The sequence below is a fragment of the Rhagoletis pomonella genome, unplaced genomic scaffold (genome assembly GCF_013731165.1).
Source record: "Rhagoletis pomonella isolate Grant_MI unplaced genomic scaffold, Rhpom_1.0 Rhpom_scaffold_00006, whole genome shotgun sequence".
Classification (NCBI taxonomy): Eukaryota; Metazoa; Arthropoda; class Insecta; order Diptera; family Tephritidae; genus Rhagoletis; species Rhagoletis pomonella.
This window is the reverse complement of record NW_023458560.1, coordinates 47848413-47863475: the sequence shown is the minus strand read 5'-3', so window position 1 is coordinate 47863475 and position 15063 is coordinate 47848413. Positions and strand designations below refer to the sequence as shown.

Below are 15063 nucleotides of genomic sequence, written 5' to 3'. Positions count from 1 at the left end.
ATATGTATTGTACTTACGAAAATGTATTTGTTAAAAAAAAATATTGTTTTATCTCCGTTAAAAACTGTGCATACTAAAATATAATTTATATAATTTGAAAGGTTTATTTCCCAATTATTCGCGAAATGTTTAATATTCTGCGCAATGAAAAACGTATTGTCGTTACGAACGCAAAACTATGATTAGACCAGCTACTGATCAGCTGGAATTGATATATAAAAAAGTGTGGAAAGTACAGGTAATGTGAAAATGTGTACATGCATACACTGTGCAACATAAATATTGGCCCCAAATTGGTACAAATGTATGAGCATTACTCCCATTTATACATAAAGGTTCAAAAATAAAAGAAACACTTTATGGTTATTTAAAAACTGAGTAGGGATTTTTGCTAAATTGAAAACTGGGCATATTTAAAAAAAAAAAAAATACTTTTATGGTCATTAAAAAGTAGACATAAATTTTTGGACATTTATAAACTTGACGTACATATGTATATTTTTGGTTATTTAAAAAGTGGACAAATTTTTGGTCGTACAGAGCATTGGACATTAATTAGAGATCTTAAAAAGACGGACATAATTTTTTAGTCATTTAAAAACTGGACATAATTTTTGGTCATTTAAAAACTGAACACAAATTTTTATGAATTTAGAAAATTTTTCAAAAATTTGTAAATTTAGAAAATTTACAAAAATTTTCTGTCTTTTAAAAGTTGAGCATGCATTTTTGGTAGTTTCAAAAATGGTCACACATTTTCGGTAAATTAAAAACTGAAAATAATTTTTTGGTACCGTATGTAAAAACTAGACATATTTGTGGTGAATTTAAAATTTAAAACAAATTTTTGGTCCTTTAAGAAATATACATATGTATTTAAATTTGTAAGCGTTTATAATCTGAACATAAATTTTTGGTAAATTAAAAGGTGGTTATAAATATTTATTCGTGGTTATAAATATTTATTCGTTCAAATTTGTCTACAAAAATTTTTGGTAGACTAAAAAAATTGACATACATTTTTGGGCATTTAAAAAATGGTCTAAAATTTTTGGGCTTTTATAAACTGCATATGCATTTTTTTATATAATAAGAAGACATAATTTTTGGGTAAAGTAGATGCCAGACCTACTTATTTCATAATATGGAAAATGGACATAGCTTTTTGGTAAATTAAAAACTGTACATGATTTTTTGGTAAAGTTAAAACTGCGTTTACATTTTTGCTTTTAGAACGGAAAACACATTTTTGGTCTTTTAAAAAGTGGACCAAAATTTTTCGTCATTTATGCAATTGAAAAAATTTTAAAAGTGCACATAAATGTTTAATCATTTCGAAGCTAGGGTTTCGGTAATTTAAAAAGACAAAAAAAAAATGTTGGAGGTATGACAAATTAACATAAATTTGTGAGCACTTATAAACCGGCCATAAATTTTTGGCTATTAAAATGTAGCCAAAATTTGTTTGTCAGTGAACACGTTGACCTAAACATATTTGATAATTTAGAAGCGGAAACAAATTTTTGGTCATTTATAAAATTGACAAAAATTTGTTTGAATTTAAAAAATTAACATAGTTCCCAAAGTGGACATACAATTTTGGTAATTTAAAAAATGGACATCAAATTTTCAGTGGGAGTCCATTGGCCAATTCAAAACTGGGCATAAATCTGTGGTCATAAGCAGTGGTCATGAATATAATAGGTATGGTAAATTATGTACATTGCACTAAAATTTCAGTTCCGATCTAAAGAAAACCCACTTCATTTCAGCCCAAGGTGCTAGCGATCTCGACTGTATGCCGAAACACAGCCTGAAACAGATGTGAAGCCGCCGTGATAATATCACAGAGGTAGACTGTCATCCGTGTTGATTCCAAGACGCCAAGGTTACCGCCAAGCTTGTCAATGAGTATTTGGCGGTCTTCACCTCTTGGCAACTAGAAGCACGACAACACTGTGGGTACCCGATCACGGGCTGACAATTGGGAACGGAACTTATGAAATGGTAATACAACTGATTTAATTTTGTTAACGGGTGTTTACACGATTTTCACACAGCAATTAAAAATACATACTTTGTTAAAATTTAATTACTGATTTTTACACTTGTTACCCGCGTTTTGAGCACGAGAGAAGTGCCAGCTTTTATTTGTCAACAAATGGGAAATTTTATGCTATGCATAACCAAATATGTAATTAAAAATTACGGGGATTTTATTTAGAAAAGATATATTTTCTAATAGATGAAAGGTCAACCTTTCGCGGAGAGGAATTGATGTTGCCATATTTGAAGTATTTTAGTTAGAAGTTTATGTAACTTAGGAAAAAGTACTTGTAAGTAGACGTAAGAAGTAAAGAGTCAGTAAATTCACGAAAACCTTTTTTTAAATAAATATATAAGTATGTGATAGTTGGTACATTATAATCGTATTTAATGCTCTCTTTTTTAAAATCCGATGTTTCTACACTCTTCGACCCGTTATTTAGTGACTGCTTCTCGCCATTAAGGAATTTACCTTAGATATCTTTTTTGGCATACATTGAGGGGGGAAAATATTAAAATCAATCAGAAGCGTAATTGATCTTACTATAAACGTCAACGAATGTACTGTACACTTAGGTATCTTTTTATGAGGATTTGAATTTATGCGGTTTTTCAAACCATTTTTCCGCTGTAACGATTTTTGTCACATTATAGCGTATGCTGACAACATTGCACTCATAGCAAGGGGCAAGCATCTTCAAACGCTATACGAACCTTTGCAGAGCGGTCGATGTCTCGCGAATGGCTGGTCGAGGGAGTGCGGATTAAAGGTCAATTCCACCAAGACCGAAATGATACTATTCACGGGGAAATGTAAGATACCGTCTTTTCAGCCCCTCTCCCTAAATGGTGTGGGACTTACACTCTCCAACGAGGTTAAATATCTCGGTTAAATTCTCGGCAAGAATTGGACTGGAAACGAAACCTTACGAAACGATCCGGGAAAACCGTTATTGCCCTCTATCGCCATCTTTTTCTATGGGATCACCGTATGGTGGCCGACTCTGGAAAAGTCCACTTACAGAGGCATATTGGAGCGGCTACAAAGGGCTGCAACCATGTTCTTCACGGGTGTCTTACCCTCTATTCCCAGTAGGGCTCCGTAGACTGCATTTAATCTTCTCCCTACCGACCTTTACGGTAGATATCAGGCCAGCTGCAACGCAATCAGAGTGAATGCCGCTCGTACATGGAGAGACCTCTCAAAAATTTTGGGCACCATTCCAGCAACTCTACATAAGCTGGATTGCATCAATCCAAGTTTCTGTTTCTGTTTCTAAAATAAAATTCCAGACAGTAGCGACGGGGTAAACTGCTCGCACTAAAATCCAGGGTCTACCGCTATCTTTACGAACGGGTCGAAGCTCGATAATAAATTTGGAAGCTTGCACAAGTCCTCTCGCTAAACCTTAGCTTTTTTCAGGCCGAATAAACAGCTATAGGGAGGACACTCTGTAGCTTAATAGCGGCGAAATTTTTCTACAATCCGTCGCTATTTATTCTGGCAGCCAAACAGCGATTAAATGTTTAGAGTGGAGTAACACTTCCTCAAAAGTGGAACCTTAGGCGAGCTTGCCACGAAAGTCACCATCAACGTGGTATGGGTACCCTATCACAGTGGATTACCGGGAAACTGCGCCCCAGACGAGTTTGTGAAGGGGGATCTGACCTATGCCTAATAATTCTGCACACGATATCTTCACGTAAGCGCCAACTGAAATCTATTTTCATTGAATTGGTCAATGAACGATGGGCGAAAGAACCAACATGTTCCGTTACAAAACAGATCCGGCCATATATTAATGAGCAAAAATCCAAAACTCTTATACAAATCGATCGCCCCATTATTAGCATACTTGTCGGTATAATTACAGGACACTGCCTGATAGGAGTGCATGCTAGGCGAATGGGTTACTCCACTAACGATCAATTTATATCGACAATATTACAGGTGTCAATAATGAGAGCGAAATCGATAACATATTATCTAATAGTAGTCAATGCATATCGATAAATTTCCAATTCCTGTATTTATAAAAACGCAATGAATGAAATTAGCATACTTTTCCGATATTTTTTTCGATAAATATATTGTACAAATATTGATAATTTCTTAAGTATAGCATATCGATTTTTATATTGATAAAAGTATCGTGGTGAATAATTTTAGTCAGGGACCGAACATAACAGTTATTGATGAAAACTGTCATGGAAAAATTCACTATGAAGGAAATGTTCTACAACTAAGTGAAACATACCAATCGATTTCGTTTTGCACCGAGACTCTAATTTGAAAATAAATTTTTATTTTTATATTTGATTTTTATATTATAAATCCAAAATAACAATTATTTTTGATTTTTATATTATATGGCTTAGATAACAGTTATTGAAGAGTTTTATTTATAAAAGTCATCAATAAAAATCAGTCATTGAATTTTACTTTTAAAAGTCATTATTATAAATCAGTGACCGACTTTTATTTTTTAAATCAATCGTATAAAAGTCATTAACATTTTTCGCAGTTAAGAAAGTGTTGGAAAACAAAAGTTTACTACGACTTATTCAAATGACTTTTATAAGTATGATTGAATAAATAAAGATCAGTGACTGATTTTTATTTATGACTTTTATAAATAAAAGTCTTCGATAACTGTTATTTAAGACATATAATTTAAAAATCAAAAATAACTGTTATTTGCAGATTATTTAAATAAAAATCAAAAATAATTGTTATTTTCGATTTATAAAATAAAAGTCAGAAATAACGGTTATTTAAAGAGTAATTAAATAAAAGTCAAAAAATAATTGTTAAAGAGTGATTTTTTTAATAAAAGCTGTAACTGTTACGGTCCCTGATTTTAGTTATAGCATATTAAGTGATACCATACCATAAATTCTTGGGTATAGCATATCGATTTATATATCGATAAAAGTATCGATATGAATTATTTTAGTTATAACATAATAAGTGATGCAATAATAATATCGATAGCAGTATCGATAATATATTGATAATAATTAACGTATATCGATAAATTTTGCAATTTGTAATCGATTGGAGAGCCTCTACATACACATCTAAATGAGATGAAGAACAACATCCCAACACATTTCATGCAACCATACTCGTATTATGACCAACATTTCTTCTGTAGCTTAAAAAACCCGTTCACGCATGCGTGCACGCACACCCAATTCGCTGCAGCACAGCACTCTCTACACTTCCCATCACTCACTTGCTTGCTATAAATGAACTACATAACTGTGCTACATGGAGGCCGACAGTGGGTGCAGGTGTGAGTAAAAGGAACTCGTTCATAACGCAACTGGGGATACGAGTATCTAGAATATTACTCATATATATGTATGTACCTGTAGCTGGTACGCGCCGGTGCATATATGTATATAAGAGTGTGGTGACTTATGTATGTACGTGCATATGTATAAGCAAGCAAAAATTGCACATTTTGACGCAAAAATTTATGAGTAAGTATTTATATGAATTTTAATATGCGAAATAAAGGGTGTCACACAATGCGCTGGAGTAGCTACATAGTTATATTGTTCAAGCTATCTATGGTTTGTCAACAGTTACAGCGCGCCAACGGTAGCTAACTAACGCTTTTGAAAAACGTTTATGGAACAATTTTCCACCCAACTTAATTATAGCGATTTATTAAAAAAATGGTTTTTGTGCAGCTTGCAATGGGAAAGAGTGTGGTGAGGTGAGGTGAAGTGAGGCTTCGACGGTGACGCAGCCGCTGACTTGACTGCGACTTAAGAATATTTGTTTTAAGTACAGTGACAAAGCAGAACATGTAGAGCGCTGAACAGGTGGAAGGAAGGTTGAACGATTATACGGACGGACAAACGGATGACAGACGAGGAGGACTGGTTTTAAGTACGCAGCAGCAAGAGTTTTAAGCTGTTTACAAATGTTTCGAAATTTATTTTGATTTTATATAAATTTATGTGCTATCTAAATGTACGTAGTCATACATACAGGTATGTACATATGTATTTCTGTATACATACTACATATATGAATATATGGGTGTGTATTAAGGTGCTCCCTAAAATATCAACATCTATATTTTGTCTGAGGCAGCGCTTTATTTTATTCTAAATACATACTAAATAAAGTAAGCCACGAAAATTTCTAAGTTTTAAAATAATCAGGGTTTCAAAATTTTTAAATTGTTGATTCGTAAACATCTTAGCTCTCGGTATGGGTCAAATTTTCGTTAATCCAGCCGAAAATTTCTAATTGCTTCTTGTTTTTATAAATGAACATTTCTCGGCTAGTTGAGTGCTATTTCAGGACCATTTCGGGACTTGTTTACTTGTTGTGAACATTTTCGTGAACGTTTCGCGACGGGTGCAGGAATATTTCAGGATCATCATTTCGAGCTTAGTTCGGGATCATTTCGGGACTAGTTCGGAAACATTTCAGGCGCTATACGGTACCAATTCGGGACCAGTTCACAACTGTTATTAGCACAACATTGGGTCTAGTTCTGGACCATTTCGATACTAGTTCAAAACTGATTCAGGAACATTTCGGGGTTGAGGACCATTTTGGGAATAGTTCGGGACCGTTTCAAGACCATTTCGGTGCTATTTTAGGACCATTCTGCGCCATTTAAGACTAAAAAAAAATGTTGGCATAGTTCACTATTTATTCACTTCAGTACTACTTTAAATTAATTTTAGGACTAGATTCGATATGGTGGCAACTATGGATGGTTAAAGTATTTTCGAAATATATAAAGCTTTCTTAAACCCCCTCTCTTTTGATACCCGTATTAAAATATTCTATTTAGCTTATTGTTTTAATTGACTTTAAATGTCTAAACAGGTGGCAGCTCCTTTAAAAATATTTTTGAAAGAAAATGTCTTAAACATCTCTAGTTTGATACCCATATTAAGATATTTGGTTTAAATTGTTAATTTAATTTATTTTAACTTTTTCAAAGGGTGGCAACCCTCTTGAAGAATATCTTAAATATTAATAGTTTTTGAATACCTTTCGTTGGACATGAATATTGTTGTGTCGTTTTATTTAAAATATTAATTAATCGATTTTAACTTTTTAACAGGTGGCAACCTCTTTAAGAAAATATTTTCGGATTAGATAGTCTTGGAACCCCTTACGTTTAATACCTACATTAGTGTAATATTTTGTTTGACTTATTTATTAACTGACGTTAACTTTTTAATAGATGGCAACTCTCTTTAAAAAAAATCCTTTATGCCTGTGTGCCAAATTTCATTCAAATATGGCCAGCCGTCCAGATTTTGAAATTTGTTTGGATGTTTTTATTTTGTAAGCATAACAAAATAAAAGGGTGTCCCATACAAATTGATATCTTAAAGACCACCCTAATGTATATGTATGTACATATAAGAGTTGCTTATTTATTATTTTTATTATTTTTTTTTTGCGTTTTTGCTGAAATAATCGACATTCTTTGACGGTGTGTAGTTGGTAGGTTTTATATTGACATGCGCAGCTGGAGTGGGCTCAGTAAATTCTAAACAGCTAACGTGTACGGATCTTCCACATTGCGCAGCCGCAACCAGCCGCATATCAAAAGGCATTTTGTTGAACGCAACCAAAGCGGACGCCTACGTGCATATTTGCATAAAAACAGACACATATACATACATACATACAAACATTTGTATATGTGCACATAAAACCATATATGTAAATGTAAATACATATTCATATAAATTAATTAAGTGCAAAACAATTTTTAAAGAAAAAATAAAAAAACAATAACAAAAAACCGCCTTAGCGACACGCGAGTTCGAGTGCAAAAATTTTCAGTTGTCACGCATGAATTTTTATTAAACACCGCTAAGTGCTTGTGGTTAGGCAAATAATTTTGTGTGCAAAATTAAACGAAAAAAAACAGCAAAAAACAGCAAAACACTTTTTAAACGAATTTCAATTTCATAGCCGTTGAAAACCGTGTGCAACAAGATACACGTAGCACTTAAATTTTCCACTTGAGTGCTTCACTCAGCCGCCGTACAAAGCAATAGAGCAACTTGTACATAGCTTACAGCTTACAGCCAACAGCCAACAGCTTGCATGCTGCAGTGATCAATCAGCAGCAACAGTTGCCGATAAGCAGCAATCGCAAACACATAACCGAGTACGCGTGCGCGCATTCAACGCCATCAACGTCATTCATTGGACCAGTGGCCAATATATCGCATCGCGTTCACGTTCAAGTCCAGTGAAAACTCTCTGCATATTTTCTGCATTTTTAGTAAATATTTACAAGTTTTGCTTTTTAATTGCCGCCGTAATATCCCCCACCGTTTGTGCTTGCTGTGAGTGTGAGTCGTCAGCGGCGTGAGAAAGCTTGGTAGTAGTTTCCAACTGGCTAAACAAGCAGCCTCCAATAGCCACTGACATAGTTTCTATTCAGTGTGCCGGCATCGCAAACATTAACAAGATCATTGTCGATCGTATCTGCTTAGTTAATAGCTATTATTGATTTTAGCGCGCTTGTGCAGAAGAAGAAGAAGAAGAAAGTGAAATGAAGATGCATCTACTCGCCGTAGTCATCGTGTCCTGTCTATTGTTGATCAGCGTATCGCTACAAAGTGTGCTGGCGGCTAGCGCTGCAACTGTGGGTCTCTATGCGCCAGATCGCTATAATGGTGAGTGAAATGTCGGTTTGTGTAGAGTGCAAAGTGTTTTTTTGTAACAGGTGGAATTTTTGGATGGAGATTGGGATTGCTAGTTTGAATCAAATTCGCGATGCAATTGCATTTCAGAGAAAATTAAAGAAAATTTTTTTTTAATGTATGAGCGTACGTGTAGCTTAAAAATAATAGTTTTTAATTGATGTACACTGCCGGCAAAAAGTATTGGCACAGCTGCTTTTTTTTCAATATATGCAACAATTTTTATTCTAATAGTTTTCCGCCAATTTTTTTTTTTTTAAATATGGTTCATTCTACAACAAAAAACATAAAAATATAATTTCTAAACTTTGTGCAAAGCTCGCGAAAATTCAGCATATTTTCAACTTTTTAATCAGATTTTTTAGAATTTTTTTGAGTATGCAAATGTGCAGCGCAATCAATTTTATTGTAATAAAGTGCAAGTTCTAAGTAGCTATGAACTACCGTTAATTTTTGGTAATTTTTTCCATACAAAACAAAAAAAAATGCGAAAATAGTTCGTATGGAAAAAATGCAAAACACCTCTAACAAAGAAAAAATTCTCAAAAATCAATTTGACTAACTCCGAACTTGCATTTTTTTACAAGAATTTAATGCGCTCAGAAAAAAGTGCATACTCAAGAAAATTCTAAAAAATCTGCTTAAAAAGTTGAAAATTTGCATGAAAATTTAAAGAATTTTCGCGAGTTTTGCACAAAGTTTCTAAACTTATATTTTTATGTTTTTTGTTGTAGAATTAACCATATTTTTATAAAAAAATTTGCGGAACAATATTAGAATAGAAATGAGTGCTTATATTGACCAAATTCGCTGTGTCAATTCTTTTTTTGCGGCAGTGTATCTTAATGTGGTCTCTCCTTCTTTACAGCTTTGAGAAAGTGAAAACATTTTAATAACTTTTAAACGAAAAAAAAAACAAACAAACAGCAAGACACTACTCATACTGTGGAAAGTGTAACTAATTTGAATTTAGTTGAAAAGTGGCAAAATTATAGCTACATAAAATTTTAAATGAGCAAGTGTAATGCTAGCCATAAAAATGTTTTGACAAATATGCAAGAAATGTAAACAATGTGGCATTTCGAATTGAAATAATGAGGTCCTTAACCCAAAGCTGTCCGGCACTCTTTGAAGAAAATAATCAAAAAGTCAGAGTGAAATTTTTAATTATCATTTATTTTTGCAGCTTGGTTTATCACGCCTGTTAATAATAATAATTCTCCTCGAATTTATGGTGTGCGTCTTGATGCCGCCTCCGAATGGCAAATGGATTTTATGAGAAGCTTTTTCATAGCAGAAATACACTCGAAGGTTTGCCATTTACTGCCGAGTCGCAACCGCTGTTAGAAAAAAAACTGAAGTCAATTCTTCTCAAAATGCGGACATACCTTTGACCTCCTGCAAACGCAAGCCAGGTGGGCTGTGGAAACCACATGTCACACTACCAAGTTAAGGGAACCATATCTCTCACTCGGCTGAATCGCTATTCTCACAGATTAGGATACCCCACCAACGACTTTTGTCGCAATTGAAGAGACAAGGAAGAGGTGGAGAGCGTCCAACATTATCTCTGCCATTGTCCCGCTCTGGCCAACACGCGCAACCAATTCTTCAACAAATACTTTTTAGATTGTTTAGCCGACCTGAACTCGGTGAACATTCTCGGCTTTTTGTGCTTTAGAAAACGCACTCGGTGGTTCAATTACTAAGGGAGGGAAAGAAACAAATCCAAGCTCTGCACGAGGGCAGCCACTCTAACCTAACAAAGTACATATGCAAAACTTTGACTAAAATGTACTGCGTGTTTAGGTATGATTAGGTTAGATGGTCTGTTCTTGTCAAGAGTCTTGTCTTGTCGCTTAGTGATCTCACAGACCGAAAGGAAAAGATTTCTCTAAAAACTAGTACCATTCAGGTGGTGCTATATTTAAGTTGTCCAAGTCCTCGAAGAAATAATTTCATAGAAATCATAAGCGCTTTCTCCGAAGTGCGGGAAATTCCCAAAGGAAAAAAGTGTTTAAAACTCGTCTATGCCGAGTTCCCATTCGCTTATCACGTGATGTTAGTCTAAAGGTGCTTAAGATACCTGGACTCAGATCTCCACATCTTGTAGCAACACTTTTCCTTCAATTCCTCATTACCGAAACACGACTTTGATTTTGGGTCTAGTGAATCATATCAAATGAATCATTGCCCAACTGGTGTATACTAACTTTGCCTGGAGTTCAGCCTGAAAAACATTTCAGTAATCTGGAGATCTTTAATCCAGATTGGAACTTCTTCGTTGCTTGGATGTCAGATTCTCAGTCTCTTCTTTGGGAACCTTGAAAGTTGTGGCCAGAGTTTCCGTTATCTGATAGCTACAGCCTCTCTGTTTGATCCCAGCTCTGTTTGAAATAGAGGCTGCTGGTAAGACGCCTAGTCGTGAAGCCGGTTACCCAATGTCGGGCTAACTGCAGGTTAATACGTAATTCGTAATAAAGTTAAAAACAAAGATGCGTAGAGGTAAAGGCAAAGATGAAGATCAAGGTAAATTTAAACACTTTTTATATACGGAAAAGGTGGATATGTAAATGAAGGAAAAACAAAAAACACAAGGCTTTAAATAACGATAAATATAAGGAAAAATATAAGGATGAGGATAATGATAAAAATAAAGTAAAGATACAGTTAAAAATTAAGATAAAGTAATTATAAAGAAAAGATATACATATGTATATGGAGGGGAACTCATCGCTCATATACTCACCATTCCTGAACTTTACACACCTTAATTCACCACAACCAAACTCACCACTTCTCCTAAACTTACCACAACTGAACCCACCACACCCAAATTCACCACACCGAAAATCACCACCTAAATTCAACACACCTGAACTCACCACCTAAACTCACGACATCTAAATTTACCACACCTTAACTCGCCACACCTGACAATGATAAAGGGGTGTATAAAGATAAATGTAAACAGAGTAAGATAAATGTAATTGCAAAAGTTTTTTCTTATAGCGGTCGCCCCTGGGCAGGCAATGGCAAAACTCCGAGTGTGTTTATGCCATGAAAAACAGATTCTCATAAAAATACATTACCTCCTCCCCTTTTTGTGACAAAATCAAGGCGCACGCTACAAAGTGGAGGAGAAGCTTGGCCAAACACTAACATATTGTGTAATCGCCAATAAATATAGATTTGTAACGTGAGGAGCAGGTAGCGATAAAGAAAGAAAAGAAGAAAGAGGTAAAAGTAAAGAAAAAAGCAAGTGTATTGTTCTTGTATAATATAATGTGTTATGGATTTAAATATAATCTTAAGTTTATAACATTATATTAACTAGCCTGTCGTTTTATTCACAACTAACCAAATAGAGTATTGATTATGAGACAAATATGTAACGTACATAGGTTTTACTTCTACAGTGTGACCCAGCTGCACTTACTTTTTTTCTAAAGTCTCAATCTTTGACGTAACTGAACCGCAACGAAGAACGTAATTTGTCTGAGGAAACAAAAGATCTTTTGACAAATTATGTAGTAGCTGCTTATTTGAATTGCCACTCAATCCCACTCACACCTTCAATTGCAACCAGTCTCCAATCTCAATCACCTGAACTCGCTTTTGTGTGAGAAATGCGTGTGTTACTGCTATAGTAATTACATAGTACCAACCACGTAAGTCATCAACAACGACGACGACGATGACATCAACCATTGCCACAGCACAAGCCAAGAATAATTTCAATGCAAAAATAAAAATAAAAACAGAATATGTACAGTGTTTTTCCACATTTTTTTTCCATTTCAAATGAATACATATTTTCTTTTGCATTATCATTGCAGGCATACCGGAAACATGTCTATTGCCAATGGACTTTGGCTATTGCCGGGCCAAAGTGAAGCGCTACTATTTCGATATGCGCCGCATGAAATGCGCCATGTTCTACTTTGGCGGCTGTGCGGGCAACGTCAACAACTTCAAATCGTTGGAGGAATGCAATCGAGTATGCCTGGATGGTTATGGCGATTATGACAGTCCAAATGATGTGGTTGCCGTCAACAAAGTGGCAAGCGGACGTGATTATCGAAGTCGCGGCAATGTGAACAACAGCGGCGGCAGTAGCAGCAGCAGCAGCAGCAGCGGCAATGTTGGCAGCAACACCAATCGTGGTGTTAGCAGCAGCAGCAACAATAACCATAATCACAGTGGCGTTGGTGGCAGCGTCGCCCCCATTAGCGGTAGCAGCAGCAGCAGCAGCGGCGGCGGCGGCGGCGGTATTAAGAACAACACGTCCGCAACCAGTTTCGGTGGCGGCATTAGCAGTGTTGATTCGATCTACAAGAACGCCAACAACAAGTACAACAGCAACTATTATAATAGCAACATTGGCAGCAATGTAAATGGTAATCACAGCGGCAGTAGCAGCAGCAACATTAGCGGCGTGAACAATAGCACAAAAATCATACGAAGCAGAAGTGATGACAATCTCGATGAATATGACTATGAGGAGATTTGAATGAAGTAACCCTTTGTTTGTGTACTATTTCGAAAACACGAAAACTCGATACAAAGTAACTTCGTTTTTGCTCTACTGCCAAATAATCGTTTACTATTTTTTTTTTCATTTTATACTATTTTCTTCTTATAAACTAGTTATTTATGATACATATGTACATACATATCCACAAGTTAACTTTGATAGATACGGTGGCGAGCAAACAAATAAAGACGCGACACTTTAACAAGTTTTGGCTATTTTGCTTTTGATTATTTAATATTTTTTTTTATAAAAGTATCATAAACATTGCAAAATTTTTATTTAAAATTTAAAAAAAAAAAAAAACAAACTAGGTATGCAGTTTTGTAGTATAATAAATACATATAATAGTAGTTTGAAGTAACTAGGACTTTCCATAAATTTCGGGAATTACTTCTTTGGCTGGCGGTTTTGTGCATTTTCCTCCATATAAAAAATATTTCGCACATACTTTGTAAGAAAGAAAATGCGTGTAAACGTCAGCAAATAAAAACAAAAATCTACGCTAAATCCTAGCTACTGCAAATTCACACTGCACTACAAAATTTAATAAAAAATTTTTTTCTAAAAATTCTGATTGAAAAGTTTGAAATGATGAAATTTTGTCGAATTTTCCTAATTTTTGCACAACGTCTTAAATTCGTTGTTTTAGCCAAAACTTGTTAAAATGTCGCTTCCTTATTTATGTATATGCTCGCCACTGCATTCATATCGCTATTATGCGCATTTAATTTTAAAGTATTATATTGTGTTATCCAATATTGCGCGCTAAACGCAATAAAAAATGTGGGATGCTAAAAATAAATTATTTTCACCTTTGTATTCAATGATGGCGTATTTACTTAAAAGTTTTTACTTGCAGATTTAAAGGCTCTCTCAACTAACTTAAACTAGTCAACTTCAGTTGATATTCAAATTGAATGATATTGACACATATCTTCTAACTTAATTGAGCGTAGTGAATATTCATTTAATTTTTGTCTTTTTTCTTGTCTCCTTATCTTTATCTTTATCTTCTCTTTCATCTTTATCTTTACCTCTAATTTTAGCTTTATCTTTATTTTTATCTTTATCTTTATATTTATCTTTATCTCTGTCTTTATCTTTATAATTATATTTATCCTCGTCTTTATCTCCATCTTCATATTCATCTTCATCTTCATCTTTATCATTAGTTTTATCTTAATCTTTATCTATATCTTTGTCTTTGTCTTTATCTTTATATTGATATTTATCGTTGTCTTTGTCCTTATCTTTATCTTTATATTTTTCATTATCTTTATCGCTGTGTTTATTTTATTCTCATTTTTATCTTTATTTTTATTTATATCCTTATCTTTATTCACATTCACCTTTATCCTTATATTCAGCCTCATTGCATAAGTCGTAAATTGGACTAAATTGTACGACTCGACAACATTGGCATTGCCCACTATCACGCAGAAATAAGTAAATGCCGAAAGTTGTCGAAAACTATCCAGTGCTGCCGAGTTTTTCCGTTTTAATGCACTAGTCGAGTCGAAATTCCAGGCAATGCCGTGCAATTTTCGATGCGACTCGACTCTCGAAAAATGATTTGCACTCGACACAACACTCGCAATGAGGCTGATTAAGTATTTAAATTCAAATTCGTGTTTGTCTTCATCTTTACGTGTCTTTATTTTAATTTTTATTTTTGTCTTTAACCTTTTCTTCATCTACATATTCAACTCTACCCTCATACAGGTATTAATCTGAATCTAAATCTTATGCTTGAAACACATTAGTGGTATTCA

General features: G+C 34.4%; 1 protein-coding gene across 2 annotated transcripts; it reads left to right on the top strand.

Annotated features, from left to right (window-relative positions):
• Positions 1–7565: 7565 nt before the first annotated feature.
• Positions 7566–14115, top strand: LOC118740868 (probable serine/threonine-protein kinase clkA). 2 transcript variants are annotated; one of them, XM_036472606.1, is made up of 2 exons: positions 7566–7765; positions 12594–14115. In XM_036472606.1, the coding sequence occupies exon 2, from the start codon at positions 12620–12622 to the stop codon at positions 13265–13267; it is 648 nt and encodes a 215-aa protein (XP_036328499.1). In that variant the 5' UTR covers positions 7566–7765; positions 12594–12619; the 3' UTR covers positions 13268–14115. The 2 variants fall into 2 exon arrangements, with proteins under 2 accessions (XP_036328499.1, XP_036328498.1); XM_036472605.1 differs by lacking the exon at positions 7566–7765 and adding an exon at positions 7772–8727.
• Positions 14116–15063: the final 948 nt, after the last annotated feature.

Bases quoted from the DNA above. Each gene is read 5' to 3' on its own strand.
- LOC118740868 (XM_036472605.1), top strand. From the start codon at position 8,604: ATGAAGATGCATCTACTCGCCGTAGTCATCGTGTCCTGTCTATTGTTG. The intron at 8,728-12,593 runs GTGAGTGAAATG...TTATCATTGCAG, and splicing joins TGCGCCAGATCGCTATAATG to GCATACCGGAAACATGTCTA.